General features: G+C 39.2%; 1 protein-coding gene across 2 annotated transcripts in view; it reads right to left on the reverse strand.

Moving 5' to 3' along the window:
* The window catches only part of rttn (rotatin), a 218,535-nt gene that overhangs the window by 155,178 nt on the left and 45,705 nt on the right, over positions 1–17,652 (reverse strand). For both annotated transcript variants that reach the window (XM_041190273.1, XM_041190274.1), the window contains 3 exons: positions 12,411–12,598; positions 9,202–9,317; positions 3,823–3,993 (listed from right to left, as the gene is read on the reverse strand). In XM_041190273.1, coding sequence (XP_041046207.1) covers positions 3,823–3,993; positions 9,202–9,317; positions 12,411–12,598 — 475 coding nt within the window. The remainder of the gene's footprint in view (positions 1–3,822; positions 3,994–9,201; positions 9,318–12,410; positions 12,599–17,652) is intronic.

A 17,652-nucleotide genomic window follows, 5' to 3' on the forward strand; every position in this document is an offset into this window, starting at 1 on the left:
ACAATTTGTACATCTCAATCAAATCTCCTTTCAGCCTCCTCTGTTCCAAGGAGAACAACCCCAGCCTATCCAATCTTTCATCATTGCTGCAATTTTCCAGTCCTGGAAACATACTCTTAAATCTCCTCTGGACCCTCTCTAATGCTATTACACCCTTTCTGTAATGAGACGATCAGAACGGTACATAGCTCCCAAGTTGTGGCCTAACTAATGATTTAAACAGTTCCAGCATAATTTCCCTGCTTTTATATTCTATGCCTGGGCTAATAAATGAAAGGATTCTATATGCCTTCTTAACTACCTTATCAACCTGTCCTCTACCTTCAGGGATCTGTGGACATTCATTCCAATGTCTCTCACTTCCGCTACAGCTTTCAGTATCCTCCCATTCATTGTGTAATCCTTTGGCTTGTTTGACCTTCCCAAATTCAGGATTGTTTTGTCCTGCTTTTTCCAGACAGGACATACTTGGCCAATTTTTCACATGGTCAGGTAAATGCTAGTATTTTAGCTGTACTGGAACAGTTTGGCTAGAGGAACAGCTAATTCTGGAGCACAAGTCTTCATGATTACTGCCAGGATGTTGTTAGAGCCCATTGTCCTTGGTGTATCCAGTGTACTCAGCTGTTTACTGAAATCACATGGGGTGAAGCCAATTGGTTCACTGGCATCTGTGATGATGGGGAACGCAGGAGGCAGCCAAGATGGATGTTGGGCTCCATCATCATTGAGGATGGGAATGTTTACACAGTGACAATGCCATGCGACATGATGGAGGGTATCCTCAATGTGAAGATGGATCTCCATACCCACAAAGACTGTCAAGGTCATTCCTATCAATTCCATAATGGACAGATGCATCTGCGACAGGAAGAATGGTGTGGGCAAGATAAAATAGGTATTTCCACTTGTCTTGGTTCTCTTATCATCTACCGCAGGTCCAGACTGGCAGTTATGTCCTTTAGGGCTCAATGGTCTCAGTTAGTAGTCGTGCTGCTGAACTAAATTATATAGATTCAGAACAGATCTTGCAACACAAAACTGGGCATCCTTGAGCTGTTGTGAGCCAGCAGCAGCAGAATTGTTTTCAACCACAACCTGACCTCATTGATCAGGATATCCCTCGCTCTACATTATCTTCAAGCCAGGAGACCAACCCTAGTTCAATGACCAGTGTAAGAGCACATGGCAGGAGCAGCACTAGGTGAACCTAAAAATGAGGTATGAATCTGGTGAAGCTACAACACAGAACTACACGCATGGTAAGCAGCATGTGATTGACAGAGCTAAGTGATCCCATAACTAACAGATCAGAGATCTGCAGTTTTGCTATATCCAGTCGCGAATGTTGGTGGATAACTAAAATAACTGGAGGAGAAGGTTCCACTATCATCTCCATCCTCAGTGATGGACACTGAAGGCCCCCACCCAGAGTACATTTTGTGCCCTTGCTACTCTAAAGGGGTTTTTATCATTGCATTAATGTTATTTCCATTTGTGCGTGCAATCATATTCAATTTCTGAATATTATTATATTAGAGTAGTTCTACATAAAAAAGTCTGTTTCTAACCTGCTGCTAACAAATGACTGAACACACAGCCTTGGAACCTGACATTTGTGTTATTAGAAGTGGCATTTTGTATCAGTTTTTGATAGTAAGCCAGATTGAAACCAAACTTCAAAGGATTTTTCTTGATTAAATCTCAAAGACAGAATGATTTTTTGAACTGTGCTTTGGCATAGGCAGAGGTGGGGCAGGAGTGGAAGGTCTGTTTGCTGTATTTTTTTTCAGAAATGCATCAGCAAAGAAAGTTATTAGGAGAAGACTCAAGACAGATTTCTCATGTTTGATTTATGGGAACCAAGACCGAGTGTACAATCTAAAGTTTGGTTGTGTATCGTATCTCTTCTAATTTCACACAGCGTATCCTGTAAAGGAAGCTTGGATTTTTAACAATACTTAAAGATGTGCAAAATTATGCTCATCTGCTTGTGGTCCCTACAATATACCCCTGGGATTTTGGAATGTACATATGGCAAGGATTATGATTACTTGAAGTTTATCATAACTCAAAATTATTGCAGGTGAAGATAATTTTTGGGAAGTTCCTTAAAGCCAAACCATTAATAATTTCATCTCCCTAAGGTCATGTGGCTCCAGAGTTATTCTCAAGACTAACTCTAATGACAATCCCCATTAAATTAATGGATCTGCTTCAGACTGAACACAGCCCTTCCTCATAATGGGGAGCACACAACAGCTGGAGGAGGAAATAACAAAATGGCTGGTTTTAGTTTAGATTGAAAATACCATTATATTCAGTATGAACAAAGCAATATGAATTGATGAGAATTTTTAAGGATCTGCCCTCACTTAATATTGACATGCTATTGCCCCGAGGATTGCAGACATAACCATGCTTGTGATATAATTCATCTAGAAAGTGCAGTTTGTTTTGTTCCCATCAAGTCATGGTCCAGATTTGGTACAAAGGCCAAAATGCTAGTTTGCTTGAAACAGTCACAATTTCCTTCTCTTGGAGGAAACCTTTGGAAACTAACACAACCCATAAACTTGACCCTGTAACACAGTCAAAACTCTCAGTAACTTCAGTAACTCAGTAGAAAGCATAACACTCATTGTAGGAAATTTATTTTATGATAAGTTAAACAACACAATTCTCAAGTTGCTTACCCCTTCAGTCTTAAGTTCCCTTGAACAATGTCATAATTTAAAAATCTTGATTTTGATTGGTGTACCAGTAAGTCTGATAGATTAGCAGTCCCTGTTTAGATTGCCTGATCCCAGAAGGTAACTAGGAAAGTAACCAATGTGATTTCAGACCCATTTGTCACTAAAATTCACTGGAGACATCACATTGTAATTTTATTCTGCTCTCAGTCTCAGTTCAGTGAGCTAGGTTTTTTGTAACAGGCAATTTATTTCTTAATACATCCACATGATGATGCCATGCTTAGCTTCTAAATGTAGACAACTGCACATGTGTATAGAGGTACTGTGCAGAATGAAGCAAGTGTACACCCTACTAACAGTATCTGCAGCATCAAGGGAACTCCAAAGGGACAAGCTTCTTGAGAATTCTGTATTGTTTCAAGTTATTTCAAAATAAATTTTCTGCAGTAAGTGATATGCGGTTCCTGAGAGTTACTAGCCCTATTTCTTGGCTGCTTTACAGGAAAAGATTATGGGTTGCGTTAATTATTTCCAACAGTTCACTCAAAGAGTAAAGTTTGGGATTAGTAAGAGTAAGCTAGCATTTTATCCCATATCACATTCACAGACCAAGACTAAATCGGAAGAACACAGTGCTTTTTTCAAATTATCATTGTAAATTACACCACAATCGTGCTATGTCTGTAACCCTCAGGACAATAGCTTATCAATATTAATGGAAGGAAATCCTTCAAAATTCTCATCAACTGATATTGCCTTGCTCAGTTAAACATTTCTATTGCATGTTCCATTGTCTGCACCCAGTGCACTGTTATGCCATGCACTTTACATGATGAATAGTCAGTTAAAATGGCAGTTATAAAAGACCAAAAGGGAAATCATAAATTCACAAAATTAGAATCATAAGTATACTTCAGAATCAAGGATCAATATTGCAAAAATTAATATACCAAGAAACTATGATAGCCCTCAAACCATAGTTAATTATATACTCAAAAGTACACACAGATGTAAATATAGATCTCATTGTACGAGGTCGTTTTTTAATCTATTGGAAATAACTGACAATTATTACTTATTATGACCCTAACTGTTAATGTAAAAATGTACAAGATCATCATCTCACCTTCTCCACAGGGAGAATTATCTGTAGCAGACGTACAGTGAATAATGCAATGCTGACAAATGCCATTCGGTGATGCACTATAGTAGCCTCTGGCTGCTCTGCAGTAATGCTGCTATTGTGATAGCCGAGAGCTTCCCCTAAAGCATCCAAGCTTGCTATCAGGCTTTCCTTCTGTAAACAGCAGGAATGAAAAATATTATTGCTTCTCATAGATCAATAACACTGGCTAATTACATGCTGCAACAGGTTATCCAAGCTATAATGGTTTTCTTAAACAAAATCTAAGAATGTACAGATATCAGTTTGTGCTGAGAAAGGGACAATTAAACATTTAGTAATAAAAGTAACAACTTAAGTAACTATTCAAAAACATGCATTTGTCTGAAAGTAAGAACATAAGAGCCACAACTGAAAAATAATTACGTGATCTAACGAAGCTTATTTTCTCATACTTCAACTCACCCGACCTGCCAATCCAATATTAAATTTTGAATGAGTGTCCTTGACTATTACCTTACCGGGCACGTTACATAAGCTTACCTTATATTTTTACCTGTCGTAGGGAAAATGTTAGAAGCTATTCTTCAAGAGGTTATAGCAGGGCACTTGGATAAGCTCAAGGCCATCAGGCAGAGTCAACATGGTTTTGTGAAAGGGAAATCATGTTTCACCAACTTATTGGAGTTTTTTGAGGAAGTAACATGTGCTGTGGATAAAGGGGAACCGGTAGATGTACTGTACTTAGATTTCCAGAAGGTGTTTGATAAAGTGCCACATCAAAGGTTATTGCAGAAGCTCATGGTATAGGGAGTAACATATTGGCATGGATAGACGATTGGCTGACTAACAGGAACAAGAGAGTATGCATAAATGGGTCTTTTTCAGGCTGGCAGGGTGTAACGAGTGATGTGTCATAGGGATCAGTGCTGGGATCTCAACTGTTCACAATTTATATAAGTGACTTGGATGAAGGGATGGATAGGATGGTTGCCAAATTTGCTGATTACACAAAGATAGATAGGATAGATAGAGGGCATAAGGAAGCTTCAAAAAGATATGGATAGGTTAAATGAATGGACAAAGATCTGGCAAATGGTGTATAATGTGGGAAAATGTGAAATTGTCCATTATGGCAAGAAGAATAAAAGAGAAGCATATTATCTAAATGGTGAGAGATTGCAGAGCTGAGGTGCAGAGGGGTTTGGGTGTCCTAGTGCATGAATCGCAAAAAACTAATATGCAAGTAATTAAGAAAGCCAATAGAATGTTATCATTTATTGTGAGGAGAATTGAATACAAAAGTAGGGAGGTTATACTTCAGTTGTTCAGGATACTAGTGAGACCACATATGGAGTACTGTGTACAGTATTGGTCACCTTATTTAAGGAAGGATGTAAATGCTTGGAAACAGTTCAGAGAAGGTTTATCAGACTAATACCTGGAACGGGTGGGTTGTCTTATGAAGAAAGGTTGGGCAGACTAGGCTTGTATCTGTTGGAGTTAAAAGTAAGAGGCGACTTGGTTGTTGATTGAAACATAAGATCCTGAGAGGTCTTGACAAGGATGAATGCGGAGAGGATTTCTTTTGTGAAAGAATCTAGAACTAAGGGTCACTGTTTAATAATAAGGGGGCATCCATTTAAAACAGAGATGAGGGGAAATTTTTCACTGTGGGTCGTGAGTCTTTGGAACTCTCTTCCCGAAAAGGTGGTGGAAGCAGAGTCTTTGAATATTTTTAAGGTAGAGGTGGGTAAATTCTTGGTGAGCTAGGGGGTGATAGGTTATCGGCGGTAGGTGAGATACATTTTTGAGTTACTTTCAGATCATCCATGATCTTATTAAATAGCAGAGCAGGTTCGAGGGGCTGAATGGCCTACTCCTGCTCCTTGTTCGTATGCGCGTATTATCTTGAGGTGTGATCTAATCAAATAAAGTTCCTCGGGGTAATGTCCTAGGCCCAACCATATCAGCTGCTTCATCAATGACCTTCCTTCCATCATAAGGTCAGGAATGGGGATGTTTGCTGATGATTGCACAATGATCAGCACCATTCGTGACTTCTCAGACACTGAAGCAGTTCATGTCCAAATGCAGCAAGACCTGTTCAAATTCCAAGCTTGGGCTAACAAGTGGAAAGTAACTTCATGCCACCCAAGTGCCAGGCATTGACTATCTCCAACAAGAGAGAACCTGTCACCCCTTGATGTTCATTAGCATTACCTTCATTGAATCCCCCACTATCAACATCCTGGGTGTCATCATTGACAAGAAATGAACTGGACTAGCCATATAAATACTGTGGCTATAAGAGGAGGTCGGAGGCTAGGAATCCTGTGACTCCCAAAAGCCTGTCCACCATCTACAAGGCACAGGTCAGGAGTGTGATAAATACTCTCCACTTACCTGGATGAGTGCAACTCCAACAAAAATCAAGAAGCTTGACACCACCCAGGACAAGGTAGCCTGCTTGATTGGCACCCCTTTCACAAACATTCATTCCCTCAACCGCCAACGCACAGTGGCAGCAGTGTCTACAAGATGCACTACAGGAACTTACCAATCCTCCTTAGACAGCACCTTCCTAACCCGCGACGGCTACCATCTAGAAGGACAAGGGCAGCAAACACCTGGAAGTACCCCTCTAAGCCACTCACCATCCTGACTTGGAAATATATCACCTTTCTTTCACTGTTGCTGCATCAAAATCCTGGAACTCCCTCCCTAACAGCAGTGTGAGTGTACCTACACCACATGGACTGCTGCGGTTCAAGAAGGCAGCTCACCACCACCTTTTCAAGGGCAATTAGGGATGGGCATAAATGCTGGCCTAGCCTGCGACACCCACGTGCCATGAATGAATTTTTAAAAAATTAATAAGGCGGATACAAAGAAACTATTTCTTCTGGTGGGGATAAACAAGAACGAGGGGACATAATTTCAAAATTAGAACTGGGCCATTCAGGAACAAAGCAGGAAACACTTTATTCAAAAAAAAGATAGTACAGGTTTCCTCCAAAGTGCTGCAGATGCTAGGACAACTGGAGTTTTCAAGAAGAGTTAAACAGATTTTGCTTAGATAAGGGTATCAAGGGATATGGAGAAAAGGTGGAAAAATGAAGTTTGTGCAAATCAGCCATAATCAAACTGAATGACAGAGGAGACTGAATGGCCTGTTGCTATGTCTTATTCCTGCACTAGATCAAGCTCTTTTTTCTACTCTTGCTGAACTCCCAATCCCCCAATTCCTCCAATTTAAAATTCTCATCTTTGTGTTTAAATCACTTCATAACTTCCCGTTCCCTCTCTCTGCAACATCCTCTGTCTCTACAACCAGTTTTCCTTCCACACCCCAGGCCAAACACTACATTCCACGCTCTCCCCCACCATGGGCAGCTGTGCCTTTATCCTGTTAAATCCCAATGATCTGGAATTCTCTCCGGAAGACCTACCTCTCTTTCTCTCCACCATCTATATTAAGATGCTCCTTAAAATGCATCCCCTTGACCAAACTTTTGTTCACCCCCTCCTTATATCTCATCTCTTCTTAAGCTTGGGATCCAGTTTTGTCTGTGTTCATCCATGTGATATACCTTAGGATTTTCTTCTATAAAAATGCAAGCTGCTATCCTTATCCCTAAAACATTTATGCTCTTGAATCCCCCAAGCCTGATGCACCTTGAAGTAAAACGTAATAAGTGGGAACAAACTAGCTTGACTACCCAATCACCACCATCTATACCCATTTTTCTCTTCTGCTTCATTTCTAAATGGTTATAAATATCTTCTAGCAGCAAATATGTACTGAGCATTAACTAGGTTTCGCCTGGGCCTTATAAGTGAATGGCGCATGCCAGACTTTGTACACATCAAGGCAGGCAAACTTGTGAGATGCAAGAAATTGCTATGAAACTTGCCTGTTGTCAGCTCCCCAAACAAATAATTTCTGAATTGGAATTAGTAATGACTGTCTGTGGTCAATGGATTAAAAAGAACTTGGTATTGTCAGCCAGGTATACCTACAGAGTAAGATTCCTACAGCTTCAGATCACATCCCTATTTCCAACAGACAACGTTGCAAAAATAGTCTGTCCACAAGCAAAATACTATGAATGCTGGAAATCAGCTATAGTCTGACTCTTTGATGCCTGAAAGTTTTAAGTTAAGCAGGGGCTCTTTTTTCAGAAACAATTATTGAAGTCAGATTTCCAAATTAGCACTGCCCTGACATCTAGTTGCCGGGATATTTACTCATGCAACCAGGATTTATTTCAAGCTCTGAAGACATCCCTTAATATAGCTAGAGGATTGAGCAGTTTTTGTGCGTATTTTAGCACTTCTACAGTATGGACTTATTACTGATTTACTGCTCCCCCCTACTGGTTAGAACAGGATATTCACCAGATTGGGAAGCTTTGACTGAAACCGTAACTTGCCTAAACAACCGTTGCTGTTTCTCTTGTGACAGTGGTCAGTGAAACTTGAAGCAAGATTTGCCAAGATAGCTATTAATTGTAAAACAAAAACAGGAATACCTGGAAAAACTCAGCAGGTCTGGCAGCATCGATGGAGAAATTGTGTTTGGACAAAAGGAATAATTTTTAGGTTTACCATGCACAGTGGAACAAAAAAAAAAACCCTGCAAATACTCAACAATTAAACTGCTGTTATTTACTATTGTCATTTTAAATCAAGGCATGCTGCAATAATTTTCATTTCTACCTCTTACCTCTCCCCAGACTTTGATGGCATTTATCACTATCCAATGCACTCCCAGAGTCATATCCTGAACTTTGCAGAGCTCCAAATGCACAGGATGACTTTATTTTTTGTTACATTACAACAGTGACTACAGTTCAAAAATATGTTATTGGCCAAAAAGCATTTTTAGGACATTCTGAATTTGTCAAAGGTGCTATATAAATGCAAGTCTTTCATTTATCTAATGTGCTAGAGACAAACTAGTTTTGACTGACATCAGAAACTCTGAAGAGAAATAACTGATGGATTTTTATTACCATCTGCTCCCAGTGGGGGTTTTTAATTGCTGCCACTGGGTCCCTTTAGAAAACAAAACCAGCTGCCAGTACACACTTGACATCCTTGGGGTGCAAATAAATAAAATAAATAACTTCACATTCTGTATGGAGGACTGAAGTCATCACTAATTCAGTACATCTACAAAAAATTAAGACTGTACTTGATCTCAAACAGACCAATAACTGCCCCAACCCATTCAGTTTCTCCTTAATAAAATATTAGATTCTGTTTATAGGCATATTTATTAATGTAAATGTAATATAGAAATGCAAGATGCTAGATAGTAACATGCACCAAGCGTACCATGATCAGCAAGCCGCAGCACATAATGAATAGTCTTACCAGTTCTCGACCTGCAAGACTGTCATCAACCCAGACATCTTCTGAGATTGAATCATTGATGAGCAACACCACTTCAGCCAGCAGCTCCAAAACACGCATCACAATCTTCCGACTACCTGCAAAAGGGATTGTTGCCAACTTAATGCTTAACAATGCAGTGTTCAATGGCATTAAGAATTTATATTTTATAAAGTGAATATACGGAAGACAGCGAAAGCAAACAATGCACCTGCATTGGAAAAGAATAGTATTCAAGAAACAAATAAAGATATGTGCACTTAGATAAGTTTTGAAAAAACTTCAGAATACTTTGTTGCAACATGCACTTAAAAAAAGTTTCAAAAAAGTGAGAAAGGGAAGTAGTTTTGTCTGATATTTGAAGTATGCCATCACTTCATACAGAAAAGTACCATTATATCTTTTGCATTTTCTGCAGAAACAGTATTTTCATTGCTTCAGAGATTCTGCTAGGCCACCCTCAAGGATGTTACTGATATAAAATAGCCCAGTTAACCTTACTACGCTCCACAGAAAACAAGAGTAGCCAAAAGTCATAATCTTTGTAAATCACAGTACTAATTAGGGATGCAGTATCCCAACCTGAGGCATGGTTTCTTGGAGTTGGACAGAGCTAAGGAGTGTTCACAAGTCATTATGAAGTAGTAGCACCATTGTTTATTATGGAATCTCTTCAGTACGATTGAAGGCTGTGATGCCACAATTGTGCTTTCATTGAGAAGCCTGGCAATGAGAATAACCTGATAAGAGGCTCCCCAAACAGACCGGAAAACATTTTTTTTTACATAACATTGAAAAATATTATTCTTCTACATAAAATGATGGAGCACTTTGAACAAGGACTACTCCCCTCAATCTTTCTCCACTTTACACAAAGTGCATTGTATCACTGATAGCTGTAAGTGCTCTCTATCCTTTACTGTCCATATTATGAGCAACTGCCCAAAAGATAACTTTCCAAAAGGCCAAGTTACAAATTAATACAAAAACCCAAACTTTGCTAACCCTTTCCCCATATTAGAAATTATTTTTGGTAATGGTATTTCCTGGCAGTGAACTCTTATCTCATGTTTCACCTTTATTTTGTAATCAATGAATTAATCTTTCAGTACAATTGTCAACATACATTTACATAAAGTTCATTGCTCATCAATATTCAACGACAGCATGTGGAGAAAACACATAATTCCTTTTTCCCTTTAAAGAACAATCTAAAGTATAAAAAACAGGGAGGAAAAAACGGTCACTTCCTCAAAATTAGGCTCCTTCCAACAAGAGGATCAAAGTAGATGCTAATCTAGATAGAATTAGTGGCAAATTAGCCTTTAATTGACATCAGCCATGCCCTATTTAGTGTATTTCCCCACAGTGAGCGATGATCCTGAAGGGACTGGCCACATTAACAGCTAATGGTCACAAGTGTACTCCAGATTACCTGTGTGCAACACCACAATATCAATTATCAAATAAAAGTAATGGATAAAAAACAGGATAAAAGACAGTAATAGATCCATTTTCATAATGAATCACTGGGAAAAAAAATCTAATTATGGATCTCATTCTCCTTTTAATCGGTCCTGGCTTTCATTATAAAATACCAAGTCATTGGCATCGCTTATGCAATTTAATTTTTTTGTGCCATCTAGGTCACAAATGTAAGTTTGCGGTAGGTAATAGAGATCACATTCAGCAGTACTAAATTGCCATCCCAAGGTCATTATAACAAGACCAAATGCAAAAATCAACTACTATATCATCCCAACAACATATCTCAACCCAAACCTAAGAGGAGTGCCTACCATTCCGCCAGTGTGCTTTTTCAGATTTAGATGGCCAACGTGAGATTATAATTGTCAACAGGGAAAAGTTGTTGATTCTCAGCTGAATTTAATTTCAGGATCAAACAATGTTGTTCCACCAACCTCTTCTTTCATCTTCTTCCATTTTTCTTGGGGTTACCACGACGCTGGTTGATCACTCTTCTAAATCTCTTCCTGTTAGTCACCCTGTTAGTCTTCATCCAATCCGGTTGCATTTAAGCATCTCACCATCACATCTATCCATCTGGTGTTGGGTCTTCCTCTTCTACTTCCTGGCAATCCCATCACTTTAACTCGCCTCATCATATTTCCTCTCTCTCTCTCTCTCTCTCCCTCGCTCAGCAATGACCATGCCGTTGCAATCTCTTTTCGGCTACTTTCTTCGACGCTCCCAATCCTCACAGACCCCCTGATGTTCTGGTCCTGATTTCACCCTCTCTCTACTCCACACAGCCATCTCAGCAAACACATCTCATTACTATTCAGTCCTGATCCTCTTTTCTTGATGTTGCGCAGGTTTCTGCACTACATAACAACAAGGCCAGTTTCATAACCATCCTGTAGATTCTTCCTTTCAGTTTCAGTGATACTTTTCTATCACACAGCACTCCAGTGCACTTCTTCCAATTACACCAACCAGAGCTAATCTATTGCTTAATTTCCATTCCCATACTTCAATCTTCTGTTACCTCTGACCCCAGGTACTTGAAACTACTCACTTTCTCCAAGTCCTGCGGTATGTAATATAGACCCCATTCAATGGTGCCAAATCTCATTTGAAATTCATTGTAACAAGGCCAAATGCAAAAATCAATTGCTATACCATCTCAACAATACACCTCAACTTTAACCTCAGAGGGCTACCTCTCATTCTACCAGTGTGCTATTCACATTTAGATGATCCATAGGAGATTATAATTGTTTACAGGGAAAAGTCATCAATTCTCAGCTGAATTTAACTTCTGGATCAATAATCTTTACACCTTCATTCTGATCCTCTTCCCTAGGTTCAAACAGTCCATAAATGGATCTTTGGTCGACTGATCTTCATATCCCTGTCTTCCAGGGCTTTACTCCAGTTCTCCAGATATTCAGTCATGTTTCCATCATCCTGGCCACATAGCTCAATGTCATCAGCGAACATCACTGACCAAGCACTTCCTGTCTCACTTGCTCAGCACTATGATACCAAGTCGTTCCTACACATTTTTGGAAACAGTATACTGAGGTAATTTCTTAGTTGACCTCTACCTCCCTAATCCCGCATTAAAAATGTGAACATGTGTCCCTCCCTTTTAACTTGGGTTACGTAACAAAAGAATAAAACTTAAAATGTTACTAAGAAAAAAGTGTTTCCACAAGGCTGGTTACCTGTTCTGAGCATTGGCACTGCATGTTCTAGGACAACCACACAGAATTGTGGGAGACTAAGTTGCTGGAACTGAAGCTCCAAGGAATCCTCACTCTCCATCTCAGGCAACTCCAAGTGGGCCAAGTCAACTACAGAATGGTTAGACATCGGACTTCCAGAGTTAGGAAACCCTTGGGAACTGCTTCCACTAGAATAGAAAGAGCATTTAGGGAACCAAAATCTTTAAAACATACAACTCATGCTTTCATTTCTTCAGCAGAAAGAAAAAGATCAGGCTATAAAGCACCAATGGCATATCAGGCTATATTTTTTGACCTCTTATTGGACTCCAGCTCTTGGCATTATGCAAGTGTTGGCTAGCACAAAAACCTTAGTAATTTTTATGTGGCAAGATGCATCACACATCAGGTGGATTGGCTCCAAGGGTCTGTAATTCACGTGATCACAGGTGCAAACTTTATCAAAAGGACTAATCTGAGTAATATCCAAGATAAGATCTTCTGAGAACAGCAAAAATAATCACCAGCTAAAAGATATATTATAATTTTTTGCGTTTCTGCAACTCAAATCCTACATCACAAAAAAACTACAGCATAACTGGAGTGACTTCTCCAAACTGAAGCATTTTAACCAGCAAGTAAATCAAAACTAGTTTTAGTTTTCTATAAGAAACATATAATGGCTTTTCCCACTGGTTAAAATCGTTCTTGCACCCTTCAACTCAAATAATTTTGCCAACAAAGTACCTGAAAGTCCATATGGGTAACAACGAAGCAAGGGAAATTAGGCATCTGGGACTCCAGTGAGCAAAGCAAGCAAAAGTAGATCCTTAAGAGATTTAAGAATTGGAAAAAACACAAGAGAAGGAAGGTAAATTAAAGGGGGTGAACTCAATGTCAAATTAGGTGCAGAAAGAGAAATAAAAGAGGGAAAGAAAGATTGGGTTTACTTTGCTTTTGTAATTACTCTTGGAAATCAATAATGTAATTAGAAGTAATCATGTGCATTAGGATTTAGCAGCATATTACACTGTTAGTTTTTGTTAGATTTCCCATTAAACACAGTCATTACCTGAAATCTGCCACTTTGTGTTTATTAGGAAAAAGAATGTGGCATTTCCTCCAAAATAGGAATTTTCAACATGGCCCTGCTCCTGTGATGGCAGCTGATCAACATTAGTCGGAAAGTAGTTTTACTACACAGTACACATAACCAGCAAGTAAAAATCTTTCAAGCCAAGTGGTTCAATACAACGGCCAAGAGAAAAGCTTTTTTTGAGTCCGGAGACATCATATATCTGAAACGTGTGGCTTGATTCAATTTCTTCAATGCTTTAAATGGATGTTGGTTCACAAACTAAAAGTGTACTGATGACATCATGATTGACAGGAAGGACTGAGTAGCACAGAAATAAAGTGCTATGATGGCAAATCCAATTCCATCCCTCATTTACTCTCAGACAATTTATCACTAAGGGCTGTTATCCTGATACAAAGCAAAGTAGGAAAAATCAGTTTCTAAGTACCACTTTTCGGCAATTTAACAGCAGCATACATTTCATGATCATAAAAAATTAAATACAAAAGGTTGCAGATTTTCAGCACAAAGCAGTTGCCAGCAACCTCTTCCCAACTGAACAAAAGACATTGATGGATCTTTAAACAAATGGAAATTATCCTTAATCTCCGAATGGGGAATGGAAGGCCAATGTCAGCAAAATGAACATAATCCCTAGATTAATAAGCCATCTTTTAATTTTATGTAATTTTGTTTTTAAAACAGATGCTTCAAAGCTTTGCAGATGGCAATTTGGCTTGCTCCAAAATTTTGATCTTAATTATTTGCTGAATTACCTAGCTGTATCCATGATAAATACATTCAATCCATTCCCAACTCGATTCCCACAGCAACTTTGACTACACTTCCCCTCATGCCGTTTCTGTAAGGATTCTATTCAATTCTCTCAGCTTCTCCATCACATCCATTCTGACAATGTTACTTTCCATACCAATGATTCCAACGTGCCTTCCATTTTTCACAACCAAGAATTCCCTTCCACTGTGGTTGACAGGGCCCTTGTTCCATTTACTGCACTTCTACTCTCAACCTTTCCCCTCCATCCCAGAACCATAATATGGATGTCTTTGTGCTCACCTTTCAACTCACCAGCCTCCACAGTCAACAAACCACCTGTGTAATTTTTGCCACCTCCAGCATAATGCTACCACCAAACACATCTCCCCCACCCCCTTTTAGTATTCTGAAAGCACGTTTCCCTCTGCGACATCCTGGTCCATTCCTCAATCACCCATAATGCTTTCTCACCTTTCCAAGGCACATTCAAAGCACAGTAAATGCAATCCTTCTCCCTTCATACCATCCAAAGCCCAAACATATTTCCTGGGTGAAACAACAATTTTCTTGTACTTTCAGTATAATATACTGTATTTTGCTGCTCATGATGCTGCCTCCTCTACATTGGGGAGACCAGACATAGCTTGGGTGACTGCTTTGCAAGGGTGGCCCTAAGTCCCCAGTTGGCCCATTCCCACTTTGACCTCGGCTTCATGTCCTGCGCCAAAGAAGCACTGCTTCTTTCAATTAAGCACTTTACGGCCTTTCAGACTCAACATCCAGTTCAACAATTTCAAATCTTGGCATCATTTTTTCAGACAGCAGCTGCTGGTAATGATTCTGCTACTCCCATTTCCAACACCTCCTGATCTATCTTTTGTTTCCTTGTTACATTACCACCTCCTCTTACTTTGTACAATCAGCCTTTTTGTCATTTACTATTTCCTTCCTTCTGTCCTACCACAGCCCTTCTTCCTCTTTTGTTCTTGCCCCCCTCTTCTCCTGCTTCTAAGTCCTGGATAGTGTCAAGTTTCTTGATAATTGTTGGAACTTGTCAACCAGACAAGTAGAGTTTATTCCATCACATTCCTGACTTGTGCCTTGTCGATGCTGCAAAGGATTTGGGAGCAAGGAGGTGGGTTATTCAGAATACTCAGCGTCTGACCTGCTCTTCTAGCTGCAGTATTTGTGTAGTTGGTCCAGTTAAGTTTCTGGTTTTGTGGCCACCACCACATCCCCACCCTCCCGGATATTGGTGGTGGAAGATTCAGCACAGGTAATGCCATTGAATGTGAAGAGGTGATGCTTAGAATCATGTTTAAACTCATGTCACCGGATCATTAGTCTAGGCCTCTGGATTACTAGTCTAGCCACATAACCACCACACCCACTGTACCTGGTAATAGAGTAGCTTCTGGTGAAAGTTTCATCCTCACCACTGACTCTTAATACCTTTAAGAGAAAGTAGTTAACACAGGTTTCAGCACTTACTTGAATAATTATCTATGAGGCAATTAAATGAATGAATGGCTTAGTGAGTTGCTGCAGCACATCCTGTAGATGGTACATACTGCTGCCACTGTGCACTGGTGGTGCAGGGAGGGAATGTTTAAAGTGGTGGATGGGGTGCTGATCACGTGGGCTGTTTTGTCCCGAATGGTGTTGAGCTTCACGAGTGTTGTTGGAGCTACACTCATCCAGGCAAGGGAGAGTATTCCATCACACTTTCTTTCATATTTCATTTGTTTATTTTCTCATTTTATTTGTTACATGTAGGTCATGTTCTGAGACACTACGTGTTATTACTTGGTAAAGGCAAGCAACAGATGGCACACAGAGCCAGGGAAGATGAAGAGGACAGGGCAAAAAGTTGGCAGAAAGCAATAAGCAGCAATGAGAGAAAAGGAAAGTGAAAAGGCTAAAGCAAGAAGTTGAGAGAGCAACAGAATGCAAGAGCAACCAGTATTGTAAGTAAGTGATCAAGGCTCCTAAAAGAAGCTTTCATCCATGATCCTCATCATATAATTATGAGTCAGACCCAGAATATGATATAGGTGGTAGATCAGAGGTATGTGAATATTGTGGTGAAAAAAAGTGGAGAAAAGAGCCACCTTCAATGTGTTGCCCAAATGGTAGATTGCCACTGTTAAGTGAGCCACCTGACCCAGTGAATGTTCTCCTTATGGGAGCAACAACAAAATCAAAACACTTCTTGGAAAACATCAAAAATGTAACAACTGAATTTATTTTGGCTTAAGGAGGGCAGACTTCTAATGTGGTCTATGATGAAATATTTAATGTTTCAACATACACTGGAAATACAGACAGCGACACTGAAAATGTAGAATGATATAGAGATAATGCCTTTGATACTGATGATGAAATATTCAGAGTATTGACAAGCATTGAAGAAGTAAATGTAGATGTAGATTTTCATCCTAAGAACTTCGAGTGTGACACTGAGGAGGTAGGGGATATGAATCAAAATCATATAGTAAAATTTGTAAAATAATTTGTTAATTAAACTAGAGTCAAGTCAAACAAATTAAAGTAAATTGATTGTAAAAATAAATATTTTTTGTCAAAATCTTTGAGTTTAATTTGTGTGGATTTATGTATTTGTGGGATTAAGATTGTGAATTAAAATTAGTGTGTGAAAAAAGGTAATGAAATTAATTGTTGAATGAAATCTTTTGGATACAAGATATACTGCAAATAAATTACTTCATAGAAACATTTGTGGTCTGATTTTCAGCTTTAATACCTATCACATTCAGTTCATATGACCGTAGGGACAATATCTCAGCTTGTTACTTCAAAAAAATCTCTTTTAAATCTTATTTTTGAACTTCCACCCCTTTATTTCCCAGACATAAGAAGGGTAGCCCAGCTTGTGAAGGAATAAAAAAGAATTAGCATACATCTAGAAGGATCCATCAAACAGTAAAGAACCATTTTAAGAACCCATTTAAGAACCATATCTATATGTTTTCGAACCCCTTTATCACAAATGTCACAGATAAATATAAGTATTAAGAACGTGCCAAACATAATCTTAAGGTGCTATGCCTTTGAAGTTGATAGGCTAATACCATAATTGGCAATTATGAGATGCCATGTGTTAATCTTGGTATTGTTCCATCTCAGAGATGCCCTTGGAGTAGACCTACCACTATGGCCATGGATTTTGAAGCAGGTTGTTCATTAGAGCAGGCTTGCAAAGGAAAAGGTTACTTAGTGAATTTTTATACTTGCCAAGGTGATGAACATTCATGAAAGAGCATTTTCATGAACCAAGTGCCTAGTCAAGAAATTCTAGGCAAGTGGAGGTATCAGCTGTGACTCAGATGGTTGTGGGTTCAAGTTCCACTCCAGGGAATTGAGAGC

Source organism: Carcharodon carcharias, chromosome 6 (assembly GCF_017639515.1).
Source record: "Carcharodon carcharias isolate sCarCar2 chromosome 6, sCarCar2.pri, whole genome shotgun sequence".
Classification (NCBI taxonomy): domain Eukaryota; kingdom Metazoa; phylum Chordata; class Chondrichthyes; order Lamniformes; family Lamnidae; genus Carcharodon; species Carcharodon carcharias.